The sequence below is a fragment of the Callorhinus ursinus genome, unplaced genomic scaffold (genome assembly GCF_003265705.2).
Source record: "Callorhinus ursinus isolate GAN/ISIS: 27379988/994484 unplaced genomic scaffold, GSC_fseal_2.0 scaffold26, whole genome shotgun sequence".
NCBI classification, from domain to species: domain Eukaryota; kingdom Metazoa; phylum Chordata; class Mammalia; order Carnivora; family Otariidae; genus Callorhinus; species Callorhinus ursinus.
Window position 1 is genome coordinate 21,717,767 of NW_027397088.1, and position 25,726 is coordinate 21,743,492.

At 38.1% G+C, this 25,726-nt stretch overlaps 1 protein-coding gene and 1 long non-coding RNA gene across 3 annotated transcripts in view; one reads left to right on the forward strand and one right to left on the reverse strand.

Annotated features, from left to right (window-relative positions):
* LOC141370105 (uncharacterized) overlaps window positions 1-25,726 on the forward strand; it is a 96,140-nt gene that overhangs the window by 26,104 nt on the left and 44,310 nt on the right. The window contains exon 3 of the long non-coding RNA XR_012373855.1: window positions 3,063-3,152. This is a non-coding gene — a long non-coding RNA (uncharacterized lncRNA). The remainder of the gene's footprint in view (window positions 1-3,062; window positions 3,153-25,726) is intronic.
* On the reverse strand, window positions 1,472-10,846 carry PRL (prolactin). 2 transcript variants are annotated; one of them, XM_025891223.2, is made up of 5 exons: window positions 10,819-10,846; window positions 8,327-8,508; window positions 6,287-6,394; window positions 3,878-4,057; window positions 1,472-1,663 (listed from the first exon to the last, which is right to left on the reverse strand). In XM_025891223.2, exons 1-5 carry the CDS (start codon window positions 10,844-10,846, stop codon window positions 1,472-1,474), a joined length of 690 nt encoding a protein of 229 aa, XP_025747008.1. The 2 variants fall into 2 exon arrangements, with proteins under 2 accessions (XP_025747008.1, XP_025747007.1); XM_025891222.2 differs by having other exon boundaries at window positions 8,327-8,511.

Consider the following 25,726-nt stretch of genomic DNA (forward strand, 5'->3'; position numbering starts at 1 on the left):
AGTGGTTATGATGCATGAGTTTGCTGTGGGTTCCCTAGTAGACAGATGACCCTGAGCCAATTTTCTCCAGTAGGATGCAGGCAGGGTGAGGGGAGCAACAGCTGGGGAGAACACTGCAGGTGGCACAGCTGTGGGGTAGATAAAGAATCAAGCCAGAGTATTTCCCCTGCTAAAGAAACTAGACAGTGGGGGTGTCCCCACTTATGAATGCCCTGGAAAATCACAAGGGTGCCCCACAAGAGAGACACCTGCCACTCGAGGGAATTCAAGGTTAGCTTCTGTTAATGATGAGAAGGCCATGGCAATACCACATAAGTCAGTGGTGTCAGAACTTGCCCATCTCGCCTCATCCTGTCTCCCATTCTAACTTAGCAAAGAGAGGTGGAGATCCAGAAGTGGGAGGGGAAGAAACCTTGCAGAAATTGACCACCTCTCCTTCCTCTGGTAGGTCCCATGAGCCACAAAAAGTCAGAGGAAAACATTAAATAGGCTGAATATGAAATGGAGTTGAGACTTGAATGGACTTATGAGACCCAGAGTGACTAGAACCTATGGGATGCATCCATGATGATGCCAACAAGATGAGTTCAGGGCTACAGTCACTGGAGAAGGATAACACCATTTCATATTTGAATCTGCCCTGGTCATAATTTCATATGTTGAAATCCTAAACACTAGAAGGCAATAGTATTAATAGGTGGGGCCTTTGGCAGGTGATTAAGTTATGAGGGTAGAGCCCTCATGATGGGATTAGTACTCTAATAAAAGAGACCCCCCCCCCCCCCCCGCAGAGCTCCCTGCCTCCTTCCGACACCCGGGGACACAGCAGGAAGTCTGTGACCTGGAAGAGGGGGAGCCCTCACCTGGCTATGCTGTGGAATGAAATTTCTGTTGTTTCTAAGTCTGTGGTGGTTTGTTATAGCAGCCCGAATGGACTGAGACAGTAGCCTACGGAGTTGCAGATGGCTCAGTAAACCTCATGCTACGTGGGTGCATCACAGCCTCAGAGTGCTCACATTGTCCGTTGGAATACGGTGAGAGTTAGCTGACAGTGTGTGGCTGACTCTCATCAAGAATCCTAAGAGTTCACTCTTCTTGGTAGCATGACCAGCATGATGTATAGTTACCTAATTCTTGGATTCTAATACTGTGACCCATAATAATTTACAGTGATTCTAAAGGAAGCTGTTAATGGTCTTATTTGTAATGCTAGTTTCTGCTATTTGTGACAAATTTTAATAGGAACTTCTCAATGGTAGTGATGGATTCTCTTTTGATTTTCTAAGAAATGAAGAGAAACGTTGACAAATTGCCCTTTTTGGTTTTGACATCTCCAAGGAGTCAGTTTTTATTTTTTAAGATGAGACCCATTACACCCAAGCATGCATTAAAAAGCTATAAAGCTAAGAGGAGCTTGCTATGGGACGGATCATTAAGAACCTTCCCAGAAATAGATGGCACGGATGTGGGCTTAGCAGTTGCTGTCGTAGACGATTCGGCACTTCAGGAGCTTGAGATAATTGTCAATCTTATGTGAATCCCTGCGTAGGCAGTGGAGCAGGTTATAAAAAGCAAAAAGGCGAGTGTCTTCATCAGCCATCTGCAGGGACGGAAGTCCTGACCATACGGAGTAGACCTCATTTTCTTTGACTCCAGGATGAACCTAAGCACCAAAAAGACAGTGACTCAGTATTGTCAGTATTTGCTTATCTTTGTTCCTTCTAATTGTCAAATTAAGATTTGGGCAGGAGGCATGAATGTAAAGCTCTCTAGATAGAGGCATGGACTATTGAGCCAGGACATCAGAAATCTATTAATGGTCTAAAAAGTAGAAGCAGGATTCAGGTGTAAGCGTTCTAACATGTAGGTGATCACAGATGAAGTATGTGTGCATCGGACTAAATAGAGAACCACAAGTTGCTAGAGATTGAGAGAGAGTCAGTTGCAATATAGTTGTGCCAAATGTATATGTATTTATGGGCCATATGTGTATATATATGTGAATGTGACCAAGGGACAATGGAGGAGCTAGTCTCAGTTCTCGTACTAGAGGGATCTATTTCATGTCCTGAACCTTGTCTGATGTGTTCTTTGTACTGTATTTCTTCTGATAGCTCAGCACAATTGCATTTATCTGTTTCCTGCTTCAAACTGATTCTCTTCTCCGTGTAGTGTATGTACGAAAGACCTCAGAAATGATGATTGCACCTGCAGCTCATCTAGTGACATCTATCACAAAGATCTGCTGAAAGAGTCAGGAGACTTTCATAATCTACCCAGGACTGTTAACCCCCAAATGTCTGTGAGCAATAGGGGCTTTGTTTTGAAATCTCTGGGGTGGGGGATGCCCAGGATCATGCATATGAGAAAGAGGGGGGGTGCTAGCAGTGACCCTTCACTGAGGGGTGGGTGGTAGGCTGGGAAGCATGACAGTGAAAACAAAAGGACACTGAGGAATGTGAGGGAGGGGTACCCTGACCTCTGTCCCCCACCCCCCAGCCTTTGCAAGCTGGGAATCTCCAGAGAACTGAGAGACCCAGTAGGCAGCTTGGGGAGTAGGCACATCAGCTGCTTTGAGAGCTACTGGGTACAAATGTGGGATAATTGTAGACCCTGATCTGTTGAACTGTCTCCTACAGAGTAAGAATATTTTTTTAAACTTGGGATTTCCTATTGGAATTTAAAGTGTGTGTGTTTGTAGTGTGTGTATTCGTTGCCTTGCTTTATGTTTAATTTTGGTGCCTGGGCCCTAAGATGAAGTTTACTGTACAAGGGACAATGATAATAAGAATAAATAAGTGGTAAAAAAAAAAAAAAAAGAACTAAATGAAGTATTCTAGAACAAATTAGCGACCTCAGAAAGTAAGCTGACAGTAATGAAGAAAATAACTTGAAAGTCTGGGTGTTATTTCATGTCTCAAGTGGAAATGTGCTTTGTATCTGTGTTGGATATATTCTTCTCCCATGAAAGTGACAAAAAGGACACATGATAACATGTACTTTGGACAGGGTAAGGGAAGTATAAAATCCTATTACTCTTACAATTCTATCTTTTTCTTTAGATGACACATTATTTCTGAGAACTTCATGCGGCTGTGTGGATGTTACTTCACTCGTGCTGAAATTATCCCATCTGATTGGAGATCTATATTGTAAGTATTAACTCAATCTAAATATGACATTATTTGGGGAGATTAAATGTAATGTTATGAATGTTGATTTTGGAAGCCTTCTCCCAAAAGAAAACATAAAATTTAGGATGAGACCACTTTCTGCAAATGACAAAATAAAGAATTTCAAAAAAGATACACTCCCTTCTTTTGTGACCCACTGAAATCTGACCTCATCTTTTCAATCTCTGACAATCTCTTCTCTCTCTGACAAATATGTCCAGCAGAGATGGGGCTGGGGTAGTGGCAAACAAGACCATCTCATCTGATTTTGATTTTCTCTTTTCTCCCTTCCCACTGTCATCCTTTGGTGTGGGGAGAAAAGAGAAAAAAACATGAGCAGAATTTCAGTAGCAGGTGTCCTGGGATACTTTGAGAAAAATGTTTATCTTGCAGATTCCACTCTCCAGTTTTCTTTTCCTTGAAAATATTATAAACCCCAGTCCCCAGGAAGGGGCAAGCCTTTGGTGGATTTGTGTGCTCTGTAGGGAAGGCTGCACCTGTCATCTATCACATCCTAAGATTCACTTACAATAGGATCTACCAGTATTAATTACTAGAATCTTGCTTTATTTAATAGCAACCTAGGATAGGAAATACCTAAATTTTGTTCTTGCAAAGCGAGGTATTTCGGAACTTGCTTCTCACCATGGAGGTCACCTCTTTCATCAATGAAGAAAACAAAGAAGCATCAGGAGGATGCTCACCTGGCCAACTATCTTCTCCATACCCTCTAGAAGTCTTCTGTTTTGTTCCTCAATCTCTATGGCTCTAGACAGAATCGAATCTGGGGCTTCTTGCATACCCCGCACTTCCGTGACTAGATGATACAGGGGGTCATTCCAGGAGCGCAGCACTCTGAGTATCAGGTTCAGAAGGTCTTCATGCTAAGTGACCATATAAAACAATTGCATTAAAAAAAGCATAACAAAGGGGGCACCTGGGTGGCTCAGTGGGTTAAGCATCTGCCTTCAGCTCAGGTCATGATCTTAGGGTCCTGGGATTATACTCCACATCAGGCTCCCTGCTCAGTGGGGAGTCTGCTTCTCCCTCTCCCTCTGCTCCTCCCCCAGTGTGTGCTCTCTTTCAAACAAATAAATAAAATTTAAAGAAAGCATAACACAGTGGGTTTAGTTACTTGTGAGTTTTTGTGCTGAGAGGCTGACCCACATGATCTCTTTGTTATTCCTATATGTACGTAAAATTTTTTGTAGGTGGTTAAAGTTGTAAAAATAAAGAAGTTTAAGGTATTGGCCTAAACTTTGCTAAAATAAAAAAAAATAATCTGGCTTATTTGAATAACTACTTCATCTAATGAGAATTCTAGTTTATAGCATGAGGAATTTTGTTCTCCTTGGAAGTTCTACCATCCACCCCTCAGTGAGATTTTTTTTTTTTTTTTAATATTTGACAGCTTTGCTTGTCCAAAAAGAGTTTTGTTGGCACTCAGTATGTGCCTCCGATACCTGACCCAGGAAAGACAGATTCCATGAGTGCCAATGACAAAGGGCCCACATCATGTTCATCCAAGGACACATTCATATTAATGAGTCAAATCCTTCTTTAATGGATTCGCTTATGATTTGTAGTTTTTATTTTATGAAATTAGAACAAAGAGCCAGTGAAGAAGGCATGGCACTCATGAATATGCTCTCCTCAATCTGTCCCAGCCCCCGTCCCTGTGCTGCGACCAGAGAAGTCTCTTCTGTTGAGCTGTTCAGGTGAATAAAATGGCACCATGACAGTGGTAGGAACAGCATCAGAGGAATTTACAAGGGAGGTTTGCCCCCTATATTCTCACGGTCAGGATCGTACATGAAACTCTTAGGAGCTGCTTGTCTCTGATTTAAAAGGCTTGCTTTCCTGAGGTCTGTGAACTAGTCTAGGGTAAAGGAAGTGATGAGTGGAGAAGAATCTAACAGATGTGGCGATGGAAACATGTCCTGCAATATGAAGTGAAGGAGGTATAAGCCGCAGATGGCCATCTAGTTGGGCTAGTTGGAGCATAACGAGTAAGGGTGAGGGCTTGGAATTGGATGAAGCCCAGACCCACGGCTTACCACCCCGTCATGACTCCAGATTCCACAGCCTCTGCAAGCTTCAGCTTCCTCATCTCAGCAACTGTAATAGCAGTGCCTGGTGTCCTAGGATTTTTCTGTGAGGATTAACTACAGTAATACATGTACATCGCTTGGTGAAGTGTCTGGCCAGGGAGTGGCTCTTAATACATTTTAACTCCTCCTCATCCTTCTTCACCCTTTCCTTTCATTTTATCATCATCATTATCAGTACTATTAATGAGCTTAACAGACAGAAAGAATGCTGGTACCCATTAACAAAGTTGTGAAGAGAAAGCAGATTGCATTTATGGGGGGGATATATGTGAAGATGCTTCTTTTAAGTCATGTTAAGATGGTGTTTGTGGCAGGGAATCAGAAAGGAGAGATTATTATGATAAAGAAAAGGGATAAATGATTGGGGCTTCCCATGCAGACTTTGTGGTCATCAGAACAGAAGCAATCATGTAGCCATGAGAAGCAAAACATAATATTTTACGGGACCTTATTTGGGGAGAGACTTATAATTCAGAAGTGACAGGTGATGGAGGAGTCAGGGAAGAATGAAGAGAGAGTCAGGGGTCAGAGAAGTAGAAGTAGCATCAGAAGGAGCGCCTTCGAAGTCTGGAAGAGATGGCTCACCAGGCACAGTGCTTAGTAATGTTGAATGTGGCCAGTGGAGGAGCCAAGGGTATCATGTGATAAATACAAAGTTGCATGCATGTCTTACCCATCCATGAATTTTGCAAACCTTCTATTTTATCCATGGAAGTCTAATTCAGTTCAGGCTTTCACATGGTATAATATATGCAAATCTGGGTCCAAGGCATTGATTAAAATAATGTTGTTTGCATGAACAACTTAGAGATTTATTTTGCTGCTACAATCTTTAGACCTTATTTAGTTTTACTGATGCTTCATCAGTTACATGCGGTCATTTCTCTCTGATTACTTGTTCTTCCTCCGTATTTCTTTGTGCATGCAACTAGCATTACCTAACACAGTACTTCATGATGACACCTCAGTGGTGTTGGTGAGAAACCTGGATAGAAGACTCACGTGGATCTGCTGGGCTTGCTCCTTGTCTTCAGGGGTAGAGAGGGAGGAAGTGTGACAGCTGTTGATGGCCTTGGTAATGAACCCCCGGCCCTGGGCGTACCTTTTATCCTGAAAGCAAGCAAGCAAATTTAATTAGTTATAGTTGTTTGAGCACTGGTTAAATGAGCCCATTACCAGAATATTAACACACTTGATAGATTTGTAATCTGTCTTTTTTAAATGAGAATTACATGAAAAACTGAAACTAAAGAATTGAGAAAGGCACCCTTTCCCTGCCTTTTATTTTGTTTTCTCTATCGGTGCATTCTTTTTTAAAATCTTACTTTTCCAAATCCCAACCTCTTCCCTTCTTTGTGATTCCCTTGTTTAATTTTACCCTTTCCACAAGTTACTACTTAGAAAGCAAACACTAACAATACCCCCAAAAAAGAAACATTAAATATTTTGTTAACTATCCTCTTTCTTTAGTATTTGAACCAATATCCTAGTGCATATATACCTATATTTTGCCATTTAATATTTTCTTAATGGGGAGTCCAAGTCTATATGCTCCCCTAATAGGCATTATAAAATTATAACTTTTCTTTGACTAACATCTGAATCCACACACCTGTACTTTACCATGTTCATCATAGATGCATAATACGGTTTTGTTGATTGTTACAAGATGGTAAGTCAAAAAAACGGGTATAAAATTTTAGGAAATATTAATCAGTGGACTCAGAATTAAAATACATACACACACACACACACACACACACACACACACACACACACACACACACACCCCAACACCAACTAGCTAAGGCCTTGACGTAAAGCTAATCTCTACCAAAAGCTGTGAAAATCTAAGGAGATTACCGGGAAGATGTGAAAGACACAAGAATGGCAGTCAGAAGAGGAGGATGGAGGAAAAAACCGATGAGTACAGAGCACTGTGGAATATGTACTTGTTACAAACATCGAGCCACATCCCTTAAGGTGACCCTTTGGTTTATTGAACCTCTCATACACTGGTTGACCTGAAAGAGTTAAGCTACAACTTTCAAAGTACCATAATCAGAAGGAGAATATTGTTTCCAGTTCTAAACCAACCCTTCAATTCTAGTTCTAAATCTATATACTGGACATCTTAGGACAATAATTTATAGCATTTTTGGGTTTCAGAAGAGCTATTATTGTTTGTTTTCCTGACATGGATTCAGCTTAGTTTAACTTTCTTCGATTAACTCCATCCCAGGCAGTGTGATTCTCATTTATTAGATATCTGGGATGCTAGATGACGAATGCCTCGGGAGACATGTACCCCCCCCACAAGGACAAGAACTCAGCATGCTTCCAATTACTCAAGCTCCACACGCAAGTGCTTTATGCCAGGTGTTGTTATGGAGTGATTGGTTGTGTTTTCCCAAAATGGCTATGTTGAAGTCCTAACCCCCAGTGCATTATATTTGAAGATAGGGGCTTTGTGGAGGTACGTAAGGTTAAATGAGGTCATAAGAGTGGAGCCCTGATCCAATAGGATTAGTGTCCTTACAAGAAGAGACACCAGAGAATCCCCCCACCCCCACCCTCTACCACCATGAGGACAGGGAAAAGGCAAGATGGGGAGATGTGTGCCCTTGTCAGAACCTGACCATGCTGCGCCCTGATCTCAGACTTCCAGCCTCCAGATCTGTCCGGAAATACATTTCTGTTGAAGCCACCCAACCTATGGAATTCTGCTATGGCAGCCCCAGCCGGCTAATACAGGCGCTTAAAATTTGCTGGAATTTTTTTTTTTTAAAGAAAACGAATTAAAGGAAAATTTTAAAGAGTCACTATACTCTTTGAGAATCTTTGAGGTTTCATGACACTGTCCCTTTCTTCTTGCCCCCCCCTTTTTATGAGCCAATGGCTTTTTTTTTTTTTTTTTTTTTTTACCTAAAAAGTGTGTTATTTCAGATTTGGCTCCGGCATCTTTCTTGGCTCAAGTGTGGGATAGCCCCCTCATTCACAGGAAGCTTCCTTCTGGGAAGAAGCAAGAAGGGCGGTACTTACAAATTCGTTGAACATCTCGGAGGAGAGGTTATGGATGTAGTGAGACAGGATGACCGCGCGGTCAAACAGGTCTCGGAGGGACACCTGGCAGTTGACAGCCCCGGTGGGACAGATGGGCAGGGAGTCCACGCTCTGGCCCAGGAGGAGTTCTGACACCAGCAGCAGCAGGGGCAGGAGCGACCCTGCTCAAATAGAAACACCAGCCACTCTGATCTGTTCAGCGGAGGTTATCAGAAGTAATTCTGCCAGGGGAGGCTTCTCTTCCCCCAACCCCACCCTGCCCTCCACAGGATTTGGTACCATGATAGCCGGGGTGGGAAAGAGCCAACACCTCCCGCCGTGTCAACTTAGATGTGTAATTCTATTTGCACAGATACACAGTTGGAGAAGCGGGTTACTCCCTGCATTTTGGTATTGCTCCCAGGAGAGCTTCTGTACTTTGCAAACATTTGGAGCTTAAATGAACTCTGAGCCAGGGTGTTTAAGTCATTCTTCTAAGTTAGTTTAACATCTTGGGAGTTTCTGCAGATTTCCAGCAGCCAGGCTCTCTGTGAGACTGTGATTTTTTAACTCTGTATTGACTACTACCTGCATTTTTAGACCCTGAAGTGGCAAGCACAGCACAGTAGACCTGTTTGTTTTACGTTCAATAAATATGATTGACAGTGGCTAATATGGAGTATGAAGAGAATCTAACACAAAACGATACTATGGCCTAGATCTGCTAACTCACCTTAATAACCCTATGTGATTTCTTGACACCCTGCCAAAGGCTTTGCATTTTTTTTTTTAAATTTGTGTTTCCCAGTAACCTTGTGAGGACTGTGGCCTTCATTATTATCATCAAATTACACTGATGAAGCAGAAGGCTTAGGGAGGTTAAGTGATTTTCCTCCAGTCCTATTATTAGCAGGTGGAGGAGGCTGGACACCAGCATCATCACTCTGACTGTGTCGTGTGATGTCACGCACACCTGTGGGCTCCCAGGCTGCATCCAGGTCACATGAGCCACAGGAGTGGCCTTGAAGACTCAGTGCTTGGAGTGTCATTGCCATTACTTGGAAAGAACAGTATTTTGCCTTTAATGCATGCTCACAGTGGCCCTAGGAAGTTGATGTGATCCCTTTCTTCTGTTCCATTTACAAAACACCCTCTTTTAAAATCACAATTATCAGAGATGATTTAGTTATCATTGTGATAGCTCAACAGATGGGCAGATGTGGACCTCTGACATATCAATCATTTACACTTCCAAAAGGAAAGGGACAGTCTATTAAAATCACTTATTAGCATCAATGAACCTGCTCCAGAAGAATATCTGACCTGAAGAATTATATTTATCAGAAAAACCAAGCTCCTATGGAAACTTCAATGAATGTAATTGGAAATGTCTAGGATGACATGAGGCAAGTGCTAAAGATTTATGTGTGAAAAACTTCCTAAACCTAAATAGCTAAGATTTTTTGTTAATAGAGACTGTAACTCATAACCTTTTAGCTGCAAAATGAAAGATGGAAATGTTGTGAGGTGAGTCGTATAACAGACTTTTAACTTTTTTCAAAAACATGATATTTCCAAAAAGTTTATTTTAGGTACTTTAAAGTCATGTAATTTAGCTGAATGGATATTTTATCTACAGGTGTTTAAAAAAAGGGCACTGTAGGTTGAGAAATTGGAATATTAGTTCTAGGAAATTCATAACTTCATAGATATTATTTAACTCTGAATACATTTATCTGTACATTTATCATCTGAAGGATTCTCACAGTCTAAGAGGAGATAAAATAAATGTTTTTGTTCTTCATTTTATAAAATGAATTTTACGGTTGTTGCTAATTTCTTTTTCTTGCAAATGTCAACCAAGAAAGTAAAGATGGTTAATTATTACAGGCTGTTTTTCTCTTTGAAATGTCATTTGGCTTAGATGTAGTTGACAAAGTATTATAAGAGACCATTCTACTATCATTGTCTGTATATTATGACTTCAGAGTTGAAAGTTTCCCCAGGCTGACTCACGTCAGAGTCCTGGGAACCAGAAAATGTTAGTGTCTACCTTCTGCAGTTGTGATAAATTGGACCTATAGACATTTGTCATCTTATTCCAGGCCAGGGTTTCTCAACTTTGACATTATTGGCATTTTGAGTTGGTTCATTCCTTGTTCTGGGAGCTGTCCTGTGCATTGTGGTACGTTTAGCAGCATCTCTGAGTTTTGCCCACTAGATAACAGGAGCACCCCCATTTTGAATTAAGACAACCAAAAACATCTCAGACATTAGCCAAATGTCTCTGGAAGAAGGAGGATCTCCATTTGAGAACGAGTGTTCTGTTGTGCCCTTGTACAATTGCTTCCCAGAGCAATGACTAGATAGCTCTTCTAAACTCTGGAAACCTGAAACCTCTTGCTCAGAGAATATTAGCTAAAGTTTCAAATTAGTGCCACCCCCCTCAAGAGTGTTGATAATTCGACAAATCCGTGAGTTGTTGCACGTACCTTTCAGCGACCACCCTTTGTTGTCCATGGTGGTGATGCTTTCGAGAAACACACGTCGCCAGAGAAGGTCTGGTAGCCCAACAGCTTTCTCTCCCAGATATTGGCTTTATAAGCCTTTAACATCTTCATGAATATATTTAATGAGGCAGTCCCTTCCCTTTTGCCAGTCATCTATCTCCGTCATTGAGATTACCCCCATAATTTCAAACATCAAATGGTCTTTTATTTCTTATTCATATTCAGGAAGACATACTGGCCAGAAATGAACATTCTAGGAAGGATTTTGATTAATTAGACCAAAAGGAAATGAGAGAAATGATGAAGGTGAGATCTGGAGACTATTTTGGGTGAAAGGACCCGTACCACTACAGAAGTCATTTGCTTTCAAATTTACCTTTGTTTCTCTGCAGGGTCTTGAATATAGCATTATATTTCATTTAGGTGTCTCATATATTAGCGATGGGTATTCTTTTTTTCCCCCAGTTCAGAATTGCCAGGTGAAGTCAAGATTTCAAAACTGACACAGGAAATTATCAGGAAATAAAGAATAAGGAGAAAGTAAGACATTCGATCCCCTGTTACACTCTTGTTGTGTTTGCTCTCATCTTTTTCTTGCTTTTACACATTCTCTTTTGCCCTTTTTAAATGACCTGTATGTATGGTACTTTGTTTTAAAATGGGTATTTTCCTCTGTTCATTTCTTTGACTTTAACATTTATGTGAATTTAGATTAGCATCCCCCGTTTACAGATTAAAGAACAGAGGCCTGGAGAGATTCAGTGTCAAGAATATTGAAGTAATTAGTCAAATTAGATGCTGGCAGGATTATTGCTTCCCAGGGAATCAGGAGGGATGTAAAGAAAACTTGGAAATGAATCATTTAACAAACACAGTTGGGCATGGACAAGAAATCACCCCTGGCCTTAGGAACTTTATTCTGGGCAAGCGACATAGTGGTTTTCAAGGACGAACACACACACACACACCCCTTGGAATATGATGTAGTAAAACAAAATTCTAGGCAATAATTTGCACTTTCCCTTAGGATAGAGTGGACAGACTTCACTAATTTATGATCATTTTATTTCTCTGACCCAGCACCCCTCCAGGGCCAAGGTGACAAAAATTAATCTTTCATGGGCTCAAAAGTTCCATCCGCCTCTTAGAGATTTCCTAAATGAAATGATTTTAATGAATAAGAACTGGGTTGTTGACGACTTTCTCTAATTTTTGAGTCCTTGCATCTGAAGCAGCCCGTGACCTTTAGCTTCAGTGTCGACATATGCCTCTCCTAGTAAATCAACAGGTGAGGTAATTTTTAAAATAATTCCTTTCCATGGCATTTACTTTCTCCATAGTTGATGCTGTCACAGTTGTGCCTCAGTGATTTTCCAAGTGCTCTTATGGAGACGTAGAAATCTTAACGAAGAGTAACTTCTCTTAAAAACCATCTACCTAATTGCCTTAGTGTAAGCAGTACTAGATTTTGCATCCTATGCATCAAGTGTGGTGATGTATAGGCTCTCTCAGTCTGAAGCTGGGTCAGGATTTCATTGACCCTATAAAGTATCCATTTTTCCTCCCCTGGACAGTGAAAGTCTGAATTATTAAGAGAGCAGTGCCCCGTGGCTGAGAAATTAATGCTGCCCTCCATTCCCCTCTTCTTCTAGAAACTTAAGAGTAGGGAAATCTGCCGTAAGAACTGACAACATAATGTTAAAATTTGAAGGCATTGTGACTTTTTAGATAGCCAGGAAAAAAGCAATCTAAGAACACCTGAGCTGTGTTTATTCTGGGAGTTCAGTTGATTTATTTGACTCCAAAGAGGGGCATGTTTCTCTGTAACATGCTGCCTCACCACCACCCCCCCCCGCCCCGTTTCCTGTTAATGGGATGTTGCAATACCTAAATAAGGCAAAAGGCATATTTTATGCAAAAAGTCAGAGTTGTCCTATTTTTTTTCCTGCTATTTACGTCACCTAGCTTTCATCTTAATTTTTGTACGTGGCTCTTTTAAAGATCTCTTTACCAAACCCTGCCCTTAATTTAGAGCAATAAAGACATTCATTGAGAATAGACGTGTCTGTTTTTATTACAAAACTTCATTTGTTTGCCATTTGGGGCCTTAGGATAAACTGGGACCTGATGACTGATTTCTGTCAAGTAGCTGAATAAATAGCTGAAATGATGTTCAAGTTGCCATGAAATTTTTAGTACCTGAAACTAATGAACAATTTTGTCATCTCTTCTAAATGATTCCAATTTTTAACATTAAGTAACATCAGGTTTCTTTTCTTACTAATTAGGATAGAGCTTGCAGTTTCCTTGAATTTTCTTTTGTTTTTAAATTTGGAATAATACTATGTTTTCTTTTCTCATTTATGTTGCAAAAATATGAAAACTATTTCACAAAGCTTGAAAGGTGTCTGCTGCAAGATATGGGGAATATTAAAAAGTAAAAGAAATTAAGAAGTTTAAAAATCATCAGATAAGAGGATCACAGTGATATTTCAATTTATATTAGTCATGAGTTGCCTTGAATAAAGTGAAAATTGCAAATGATGAAAGGTGTATTGTTAATGGATTTAAGAATTCCCAACCAGCCATCTTCCAAAACCTGGACTAAAAGATCAGAGAGGTTATATGTTGTTTTCGATATAAAATAACAGAAAACATGAAGGGCACACTGGAAAAAGAATCAATCACAATGGTCCTTTCTTGAACTGCACTGTTTTCAGGATAAACAAAAGTAATGATTTCGTTACCTCCTCTGTGTATGTCAACTTCATGCATATTACAATGTATATTTTCCCCTAAGTGTCTGTCTTTAATACTTATCTCTGCCAGGGCTTTGCAGGTCATCGGCTTCCTTAAGTAACTCCAGAACCCAAGTTCTTAATCTGTTAGCAGTCTTGGGAGCATTTGCTCCTTAAATAAGAAAGCCATAATGGAAACATTTAGAAATTTGTCCTGTAATTTCTTTCCACTGATACAATATTCATGTCCTCTGCTCTAATTCTCTGAGTTCTCGGCGTTAGCTCATCCTATGAGTTTCTTGTCACATATTTGTTCTGAACAACGTGATATAGGACAATGCCAGATCTAAGGATGATGTGTCTGGAAACTTCGCAGATTCACTCTTTAAGATGATATTTTTTCAAGTAAAAGCATCAAATATTGGCTGTGGGCTAATGTGAAGTGGGGCAGATGATAACTTTTCTTATAAAAGAGTCTTCATACTCCAGTATTGTGTACGTGCGTGTGTGTGTGTGTGTGTGTGTGTGTGTGTGTGTGTTTATGTTTGTGTGTCTTGTCGAACGGAAAGTGGATTTGAAGCATGCCCACTTTCAGGGAGATATATGTCTATATATAGATACGGACACACTTATGGAGTCATCGTCTAATAGGAAGTGGGACCCTGAGCTATTGCTTTTTCCAGGGATAATTTTAAATTTTATAATTAGCATGGGCACCACCAAACAGAACAGAACGCCAAAGTAACAGACCAGGGTCCCTGAGGGTGCCTGTACTCCCGGACAGGCATTAAGTCTTTAATTGTTCAATTGTGGTGAGACTGGCAGGGTCCTTGGGGAGGGACTGGGGCTGTCAGGAGGAGTCAGGGCACATGGAATCAGGGCAGCCAATCGGTATCGATCCGAAGAGAATCTTTCGATAGTGTCACAGCTCATGGGGCCATACATATCCTGAAAGCTGTCATCTCTGCCTTCCTCCATGGTTCATCCTTTTCAGCATATTGAAAGGATTCAGGCTAAGAAGTAGGGCAAGTTCTTCACAAGAAATAATATACTTCAGTTCTAGTCTATACACCCATCATCCTACAATACATTTTTCTACTGGAATTTGCCTAAAATAGCTTCCCTGGGACATGTCCCTCTTTTTCTTTAATTTATTCACGAAATGCAAAATGTATTACCAGCATAATATATGCTTTGATACTCAGGGAGTAACTAAAGTGACATTTATTTAACAAAACTCTATCATTTGGGGTTGAAATATAAATAATAATCGATGGAATGTTCTATTGGCTAAATGCTCTAAACGCACACACACACACACATACACATATTTTATACTCTCTTTATATATGTTTATATTCTCTATATAGGTAGATGTTAGTGTGTGTATGTGTGTATATATATGTATATGTATATATAGAAGTATGTATATATGCATTTTTAAATTACAGGAGGAAAGTAAAGATACACGGTGATTATGAGGACTTCTGAGATAAGGAGATCACAAAACTCTGACTCTTCCTAATTCTAATAAAATGAGCAAAAAGTAACTTAAAAAAACTAGCAAAATTACACCTGGTATCCAAGGTAGGAGGACAGATGAGCATGTTATTTTATTCATGGCTCAGAGTAGGGAATCAATAGATAAAATCAAGCTAGTGTTCTAAAAAAGGAAGGGAATCAACAGATGATGCAAAGTTATTATAACCACTAAAAATATGGAAAACAGATTATAAGCCTTCTAACTCAGAAAAAGGAAATATTACACATAAGCAGGCACACACACACGTACACAAAATAAAAGACATTCCATTTAACAAAAGATAGGAAGCATAGGGAACGTGAGCAGACACACACACACACACACACACACACACACACAATTAAAGGTCAGAATAAGATCAAACATCAAAAATATGATGGCACAAGTTATTTATTAAAAGAAAAAATGACTTAGTTTCTTTAAAGGTGGCAAATGCCAATTAGATGCTGATACAAGTGATATACCTAAAAGAGTTATTTTCGAAGGGTGAGGAGTTGTGAGCTGGCACACATTTGCCAATGTCTGGAGACAGTTTTGATTGTCAGAACTGAAGGTGGGGGCGATCCTGGCATCAACTCAGTGGAGTCCAGAAGTGCTGCTAAATATTCCACAACACTCAGCACAGCCATCAAAACCAAATACTGTACCATCTAAGATGTCAGTAGCTCCAATGTTGAGAAACCCTGACCTAAAACGAAGTGGCTAAGAGAAGGTAAGGGGGAAGTACAGAGAAAGCACATCAGGTAAATCACTTAAAATTGCTGGGGTGACAACATTACTACTAGGCAGGTTTAAAGTTAAGGCAAAAATGTTAAAAGGCCATCCTTTGTGATGCTATATACAGTCCGCAATGGAGATGAGGCTATTAACAGTCTTCATGCATTTAATATAGGATCCCAAACATAAAGCATATGGTAAGAAAATGTGAGGGGAAATTAACCAATTCACAAAAGTAGGAGATCACATGTGCGTGTGTATTTTAAACAACTATGAAACCTCTCCAATAAATGACGTTATACTTGGCCATAATGAAAATGTAACAATTTTCTAAAAAAAAAATAGAATACATGGGAAGAAGAATATATAAGGAGTTCAGTTTGTTTTGTTCTGTTTTCTCTTAATAGTCTCCAATGACTATTTCATTGTTGAATCAAAATAACTTCCCGAGTCCTTAGCTATGCTGTTTCTGGGGCATTCAGCCTGTCATTTCCCACTGACTGTCCCATTCCCTGCCATGACTACCTGTCACATCCATGAAGATGATCCCAACTCCATCTTCCTCCCCTGCCTTCTCCTCTGAGATGCCATTTACCTGCTACACATTTCAACCTATATGTCTTCAGCCAACATACACTGAATAATTTTTTTAAAAATCTGTAACTATTCAGCTTTTCTCTTAAACTGTCTTCTCCATCACCCACACTTAACCTCCCAGAGTTGTGTTTATTTGCTTTTCTCTTGTCTCCTTTGACTCATACTCCCTCCGTTCCTAGGTTGCAATTATTCTGCCTCCTTAACTTCCAAAAAATTTTCTTTTCTCCTCTTCCCAGGTTATCTTGACCTGGATACTTTTACTAGCTTCTCCATTTTCTCCTGCCTGGTCCATTTCAGTTTCAATCTGTTTATCCATCAGGAAGATTAATCGTCCTGAAGGGCACCTTCTGAACAATCTCTAATCTGTCGAAACCATAGTTTTTGAGATCAGAGGCACTAGAGAGTACATCTAACCCAACTGCTCATTGCACAGGTGAAGAGAATGCATTAAGCATATTTAATTATTGACAGAGCTGGTACTGCAGCTCCAGGTCTCCTGCTCGCCCACGCTGGTCAGATTTCTTCTTGCTTTCCACATTCATACTTGTGCCCACCAAACTTATTGTACAGCTGATGGTAGTAAGTTTTGCTGAGGAGATGCAGATATGACCTACCTTGAAGACACATTGAGAAACACATTACTTCAAGGAAAAATGCCAAGGTAATTGGGTTCCCAAAGAGAGAGGAGAGAGAAATGGAATGTTTTAACCACTTTGAATCCTTTAAGGAAACACTGACACTGTCAGATAGAATTTGAGTGTGATTCTTAATCACATTAAAAAAAAGACAACAGTGCATTTGTTAAAATATTTCTTAATGAGTTATATAGATAAGGAATGAAGAGCCATTAATTTTATTTCTATTATTTTTACTTCAAATTGGTCTTTGGTTTATCTGCCATTTTGGTCTCAAAGAATTCTTTTACTAATAGGAGTCTTGCATGAGTCATAAAATCTTCATTTAACTTTTTCACTTGTCACTTCTACATCATTAGTAGAATGAAAGTCAAAAAATTCTTGTAGATTAAAAAAAGATAAAAGGTTATCTGTCGACCACTTCAGAGAAGCAATATTATTATTACCATTATAGGTGATGTGGCATTTAAGGGTCCTCTTTCCTACAGGCCATTTGTACCCCTACCTTATACAATGAACTTAATAGATGAGACATAAGGTGTTTCTCCCAGAAAGGGACATTAATTTCATAGAGAGAGTGAATATAAGCTGCAAAGTTTCTATTAATAACTGCAGAATAAGAGAGAGACTTTACTTTCAGCTGTGCCTGAAAATAATGTCCACTTATATGAATGAAAATCATGGATGTGTATATGGGAAACAGCTATGAAATTGTGAGAATGTTTTTGTGTTTGGTTTATAGAAAGCTTTCCCATTAAGGTCCCATCAAGTACATAGAAACACATATTTTATCATTTGGGAGTATGTTTTGAAGATAAGTCTGTGAAAGAACTCTATCTTCCAAACTCTTGTTTATATAAATGAAGTATTAAAAATGAAGCAGTATCGATAGGATTCAGTTTAAAGAGAACTTTAAACTCAGATGTCAAGACACAAAGTTTTTTTTCCCATTAGTGTTTCAAGCAATCTCAACAAGTAGTCTTTGCATTTGTTTGTGTAGATCTGTACTTTACTTTTGGTGAGAACTTAAAAAATTTTGATCACATGTGAGCAAATTAGTTAAAAACAGTCAAATTGTTTGCTAAGCTTTGTAGATGAAGCAACTGTTAGTGAAATCATTAATTTTTACTTTTCAAATGATGATTAGAAGAATATAACCATTTTTTAGTGTTGGGGTCAGAATCCTATAACATGGACAGTGATGGGTAGATTTTATTGTTACTAGAATGTTTTAACCTTAAAAATTTTATAAGTCACTTTTACTCAGTTTTTGCTGGGGAGGGGGGCAGTAGATGTGTAAATGTGTCTGTTCTAAATTGTTTAGATAATTGTCACAGTGTCACTGTATATCACAAGATACATTTACATGCAAAATATGTTTTAAGTTCTCATCCATTTCTTAATGTTTTTAGAAAATGTTTTTTAAAATTACATGTATTATTTCTACTATATATGTTATTTCTAGCAATATGACATAAGTTAAGAATCCCATAAAAATGATGCCATTGGGGCTTTCAGTGACTGCAGGAAGGTCAAAGATATGAAAGTGGAAAGAAGTCCGCTTTTGATGCATTTAAAATTTTTTTATAATGTATATAAAATAAGAGGTGAAAACTTAGGTCTGATAGCATTTTATCACCCCAGCCCATTTACACTGATAACAAATGCTTCCTTCAAAGGTTAATTAAATTATGAACGCACACCTGCAGAATATTTGTGTGTTTAAAAAATTCATTAAAAGTGGAATATACCTTCCTGTTTGGCCAATTCCTTAATGAATATATTTGCATTTAATAATAGCAGCCCACCTTTAGAGCTTTCCTGCTCATTTTCTCTGCCTTTATCCTAAGCAGACAGATTTCCAAGGTTAAGACCAAAGGCTTTGTGAAAATGTCATGGGTTTGTCCTTGTCGGAAAAAAATCTCAAAAGTCTTTTCTTGTAGTTTACTTCAATGTCATTCCAAGCAAAGGAAACTTTATCATCCCAAACATAAAACCAAAAATGTTGTTTTATAGTATTATGAAAGACTTTATTATATATATTCTCCCTCCCAACTGATACATTTTAGCACACAGTTCATAAAAGATGACATTAAAGCTGTCTGCTTTCATTGCAGCCCCAAATTTCAAGTTTCTATCTTAAGCCTTCTCTTTTCAGAAAGGGTTATGTGGGAGTAAACTCCAGGACTTTGGATGAAGACATATGCTTATTCCTTGGAACAAATTGTATGTTATTGTTTATTAGAAAGTTATATAGACTCATGCATAAATCATTGAGTAAGAAAAAGGAGTTTCAAATTATTATTGAGTCCATTTCTGGCTTGCTGGGGCTATCCTACATGATTGTGACAGATAACCAAATTTGATGAATATGATATATCACGGTCTGGGAAATTCCTGATTCTGCTCATAAAGCTCTATAAGTCAGCAATGGCCAGACTTCAGTTAAGGTATCATGCTAAGGTATCATGAAATCATATCAAATAACTCATGTGGGTCAGTGGCCTCTCTGTATGGTACTCAACTTAATGATAAGTTAAATAATGTTAAGAATAATCTTTGAATCTTCAGTAAAAGAGACTATAAGTAGTTGTTCTGATTATTTATTGCTGCAAAAAAATTACCACAAATTTTAGTGGCTTTAAAAATAATCAATTTATTAATATCTCTCAGGATTCTTCCTCTGGGTCTTTCATGCAGGTTGCATCCAAGTAGTAGCTAGGGCCAAAGGCATCTCAAGGGCTTCCTCAGTTAGATGTCTGGTAATTAGTTGATGTAGTTGATGTGGTTGATGTTGATTCATCTGGGGTTGTCCAGCTGAATCCCTACTCATGGCCTCTCCGGGTGGTCTGGGCTTCCTCACAGCATGGAGGCTGGGTTCCAAGATCAACCAGCCCAAACCTTGGAAGTTACATAGCATCATTTCCTTCATGGTCACTGGCATGCTCAAATGAAGGTGACAGAATAGATGCATCTATCAATGGGAGAAGCATCAACATACCATTGTAAGCAAAGCATGTAGCATGGAAGATTCTATCATGTACATCTTGGGAAACATAGGCTGCAATAATCATTGTACTCTAGTGCAGCTATTATGGTCATTCCTCACATTATTCTGCAAATGAACTTTGATGTCTACCATTTAATCTTTTTTTACTCAACCAGGAACACGTTTCCCCATATTCTAGTTCAGGGTTTGTCAATCAGTGGCAGATTCCTCCTCTGGCCCAAAAAACTGTTTCTAAAACTATTTCTTCTAAGCTGGGACACAAGTCTTACAAAGGAGAGAATATTAGAAATAGTTATTTTTTTCTAGACTCTAAGTTAGAGGTCAGAAAACTTTTTCTTAGAGACAGAGAGTAAATGTTTTAGGCTTGGCTAGCCAAGAGGCAAAATGAAGGCTATAACATAGATGCTCATATACCCATTTTAAGATACAAATAACATTCTTAGCTCATGAGATGTTCAAAAACAGCTTGTTTGGCTACATTTGGTCTGCAAGCTATAGTTTGTTAACTACTGGCCTAGATCATTAAGACAAAGACAAGAAAAAGTGGGTAAGTGTTGAAACCTGACTCTATGCTCAGGTCACTGCAACTATGCTGCTTAATGTTCTCAATTCTGACTGCAGAGAGTTACCACAGCAAATTTTGATGGACCTTTCATAAAACCTGTCATCGATTTAAGTTATAAAACTAGTATGGGAGTGAATCTTAAATATCCAGAGCTGGAAAGCAAGGAAGGAAAAAGAACAAAAAGCAATGTTCAGAAAATTCAGTTCCTTTTTCTTCCTGCCCCCCCCCCTTTTTTTTTTTTGAATGGGCCTTAGTTAGGTAAAATGTAGAGTAATTTATTTCAGGGGACGTTATCGCTATTGTTCAATGCGTAGCTACTCCCATTATTTTTTCATTTATCTTCTCTCTGTCTATATCGTCTATCTCTTCTTACCCCCTTCTACACTCTTTCCTTTCCTTTCCCCACAATCGATCATTCTAATATGTTTATAGGAATTACATTGTATGAGTTCCTGTAAGATGTGTATTGTTGTTGAGTGAGAATACATTTCTAATCTCTCTCAAACGTATGGTCTTAGAGATTTCATTCTAATCTTTGTCTTGTTCATTGTTTTCATTGTTATATTTATAAGATGCATTCAGGTTGCTATGTGTACATGTAGTCTGTCATTTCTAACTCCTTTCGATGCTTCATTGAATGTATTCACATTTTACTTGTCCACTCTTCCAAATAACATCTACTCCCGCCTCACTATAAACAATTGTGTGATAAATATTTGCACACATGCCTTTATGGGAAATATTGATAGAAAATTCTCTTAGTAATCAAAATGAAATTAAGAATTTGTTACTGCTGTGACTAAATCAGTGCTTTACAGATCCCCTTGAACTATTATAATTTCTGCATACAACACAATTATGAAAAACACTAAATATATTGGAAAGAAACAACATAAAATGTATTTTACTAAGAGTGTAAAGCCAATGATTATTTTATTGGTTCTAAATGTATTTACATCCTTAGATTTGATTGAAGTGACAGTTACTGTCTTGAAAATGAATTATTATGGCATTCAGATTCTAATAAATTTTTTTCTAGTTGCTCTAGCAATTACAGTGTTCATTCATAACTTTTCACAGGCTAGTTAGCATCAGGGTTTCATTCCACATAAAATATAGAAACCTTACAATTATATAGGTCCATTTACTCCCCTCCCCATTCTTTATGCTATTATTGTCCTGTGTGTTATATATCCGTACATGATACAACTCACAAAACAATGTTACATTTTTTGCATTAAACATCTTACATAGACATTAAGAGAGGAAATAGTATTATCTATTTATCCAGAAATATGCCATTTCTGGTGTTTTCCATTGCTTCCCAGAAATACAGATTTACCTCTTGTATCATTTCTTGTTAGACTAAAGATTTTTTAACACTTCTTATAGAAAAAGTTTACGTATGAAAATTTTCTCATTTTTAAAACCTAAAATGTCCTTTTTTTGCCTTTACTTTTGAGTAATAGCTTTGTCTGATAGAAATTTTAGTCATATTTTTTAATCCTTTAAATATGGCATTCCGATGTCTGCTAGCATTTATAATTTTAGATGAGAAGTCACATGTTAACTAATCATTGTTCTCCTGTGTTTAATATGTTGTTTCTTCTTGTTGCTTTCAGGGATTTTTCTATTTTTGGTTTCAAATAGTTTGACTATGATATGCTTAGACATGATAACCTTTGACACCCACTGCTTGGGTGTCACTGAAATTCTTATATCTGTACATTTATTATTTTTACCAACTTAAAAACTTTTTGGCTATTATTCAAATATTTTTACCCCATATTCTCTTCTCCCTCTGAGACACCAATTAGATATAAATTGGACTTCTTAAAATTGTCCCATAGGTCCCTTAGGCTCTGTTTATTTTTCTTTTTTTCCCCTTGTTCTTCACATTAGATAATTTTTATTATTCTACCTTCAAGTTTACTGACTGTCAAAAAAGATACTGTACTTTTCTGGAATGTTTCATTTGTTTCTTTTTAATTCTTTTTCTCTGTTGAGATTCTTTTCATTCATTTTGGTCATATTTAGCTTCATATTATTGATTTTAGATATAATAATTGTTCTAAAATTCTTGTTTGCTCAAACACCTCAGTCATCTCGAGATTGAACTCTGCTAATCGACTTTTCTTTTGAAAATACGTGACATTGTCCTTTTTCTTCATTTGCTCCTGTCAGTTTTTTATTGCACTCATTGTAAACCATATATTGTGTTTGGATTTCAATATAGTGGATTGGCGAGTATTGCATTTTGCTTATTTGCTTGTTTTAACTAGCAGTTAATTTAACAAGAATCAAACTTCAATCTGCATTTCTTGGATGGCAGTTTAAACCTTAGTTCAGTTCTTTAATTCTTACCTGTGCTGCTTGAAGTTTGCTAGAGGTCAGCCAGAAATTTGTACAGGCTTTATACACAGAATTTGGGTCTCCTCTTCACTGGGTCTTTCCTTTCTGAAATTATCTACTCACTTTCAAGTGGCGTCAGTTGCCCAGAATAGTTGTAAGATTTCCAACAGAGTTTTAGCCACCCAAAGAAACTTTATTACAGTCTTCCCTCAAGCTGAAAGCCATATAATACAGGAGAATTACTCTTGTCCTTCCCTTTTGAATATTGCCTGTCCTCTAGAAATGTCCTGCATCTGGTGCTCTTTAGTATGTTCAAGTATGTTTTTGCTTCCTTCCCTTTGTTCGTCCCCTCCCTTCCTTCCTCCCTCCCTTCCTTCCTTCCTTCCTTCCTTCCTTCCTTCCTTCCTCCCTCCCTCCCTTCCTTCCTTCCTTCCTTCCTTCCTTCCTTCCTTCCTTCCTTCCTTCCTTCCTCTTTCTCCCTTTCTGGCTCTTCTTCCTTTCTCTCTCTCCTGCTCACTTGTTTATGTTCTGTCTGTCCATCTGTCTGTCTGTGTCTCTCCCCCGCCCTCTGTCTCTCCTTTCTTTCCTCCCTCCCTCCTTTCCTCCCCCCCTCATCTCTCCTTCTCTCTTTCCCTCTCTCTTCTTTCTTTCTATTCTCTTGCCCCAGAGTTTATAGTCACCAGCAGAAGGAAAGTACAGTAGGAGATTCAAGTATATGCAAATTTAAGGATATTAAATCTTCCTCCGAAATCCAACAAAACACAACTCTTTTGATATCCCACACTGAAAAATATAAACATTCCCATAGTTATAAACCATGATCTATTTTATATAAAGTAATGTTGCTGCACTTGGATAAAAAGTAATTTCAATTGAATTTTAAAAAATGTTTTTTCCTTTTTATAAAAAAGGATATCAGAGGATAGGCAAATGTCCTTTTTATCTGAAGTATTTTAATATTCTTCTTCGTTTTAAATATCTTCATTTTTAATATTTCATCATAAAAATGTTTCTGAGAAGGGAACTAAAAAATATGCCTGCAAAATCTGCTCCAGTCAGGTCTGCTCTAACTTTCATGTTGTCATCAAGTTTTAATAAACTTTGATACCTTTTTTGCCCCTGGAACTGGAAAAAGTATATTGAGAAGCTGATTTAAGGGTAGAAGAATAATGAGCTAGTGACTTTTGTAAATAAGTAGAATTCAAGACTGAAGTGAGAAAGAATTTAGCCTGGGCAAAGACCGATGAATGAGAGAGATTTTTATCATCCTGAATGAGATCTGAACATGATTGTTTTTCCAATTTATCAGAAGAGTGGTAATTAAATTAAGGATAAGATATCAGCACTTATTAGGTTTTCTCTGCTCTTAGTCAATTGAAATGGCCATGGTCTCTAAGAACAAAATTGTTATTTATAATTGGGTGATTAAAAAAAAAGAAATGGCCCTCAAAAAGAAGGAATGAGTTAGAGAAATATGACTGTATCTCTCAACATACTAAGAGCTTATTGTGGCAAACAAAGGAGAATAGTAGCTCATATATTATAGATATATTTGTGTACATGTATTTCTGTGATATTTACATGTGTTGTACATAAATATAAATACACATTTAGTTGCTATATAGCAGTTTGGGGCTTATCTAAAGTAGATTTTATGTTTAGCAGTAAGTATAGCAGAATATCCTAAGTCCTTGTGTGATCAATCATTCATTGGTAGGTGAACAAATGCATGATTTTGTTCTGTTAAGATGTTCTTTTATGACCAGAAAACCTATCCAAGTATGTAAAAATCACTAAATAAGTTTTCAATAGGTCATCTAGACTCTGACCTGAAGACCTCAATAATCATTGGATAAATACACATTATCTTTACAGTTTAATGAGAAAAATAAACTGACAAATACTATTGTCTTCAACTCAGTGTCATAGCAAGACTTATTCTCTACCTACATTCACTTTTAGGTGTTCGGGTGTCGAAGCATTACAACTGGGCTAGTTCCCAGAAGTGCACAGATGTGAACCCTGCCTCAGAGTCTTTGCTTTTGGTGCTGGAGTCTCTTCCATTTTCTTATCCACCAAATCCCATGCCTACGCATCCTCTGGTTTCAGCCATTTGCACAAGCTTTTGAATTTTGGCTCCCCAAATTGTGTCTCTTGTTCTTTTGGTAGACACCTGAGTGCCATGATGATTTATTTTTCATGCTCTTTTGTGTTTTGGCTTTCCTGCTGCTGATTTGTGTATTTGATCTCAGACCTACCTCCACTCCTAAATTTTCATATCTACGTACACACTACTCAGTTTCTCTTATTGGTTTTAAGTTTGGCTTTTGCTTCATCATATTTTTATGAAATTAAATTTTCTTCTGGTATACAACTTAAGCTGGTCTCCTCCCTTCAGGCTTGTTCTCAGCTTCTCAAGCAACTTTGAGAACTTTGCTTTGTCTCTAGGCAAGCTGTCCTTCATTTGGATCCCACTGCTGACTTTCTGAAATTCCACTTCCTGCCTCATATATTCTGTCTTTGTCTTTCTCCATTTGCTATGATTTCATTACCATGTGCCTCTATGTTGGTATTAATCTTCATAGCATATCATTAACCTGATGTGCCAGAGAATTAAAAAAGATAAAAGTACAACAGTCATAATAAATCTCTCCCAAACCATGTAATTCATTAAGGCTGCCATTTTTTTCATGATTTTCTAACCATATATTATTGAGGTCCCCTAGCTCATTT

Bases quoted from the DNA above. Each gene is read 5' to 3' on its own strand.
- PRL (XM_025891222.2), bottom strand. From the start codon at position 10,846: ATGGACAACAAAGGGTGGTCGCTGAAAG. The intron at 6,395-8,326 runs GTAAGTACCGCC...GCTTGCTTTCAG, and splicing joins CCGAGATGTTCAACGAATTT to GATAAAAGGTACGCCCAGGG. The intron at 1,664-3,877 runs GTGAGCATCCTC...TTTGGTGCTTAG, and splicing joins TGGAGAAGATAGTTGGCCAG to GTTCATCCTGGAGTCAAAGA.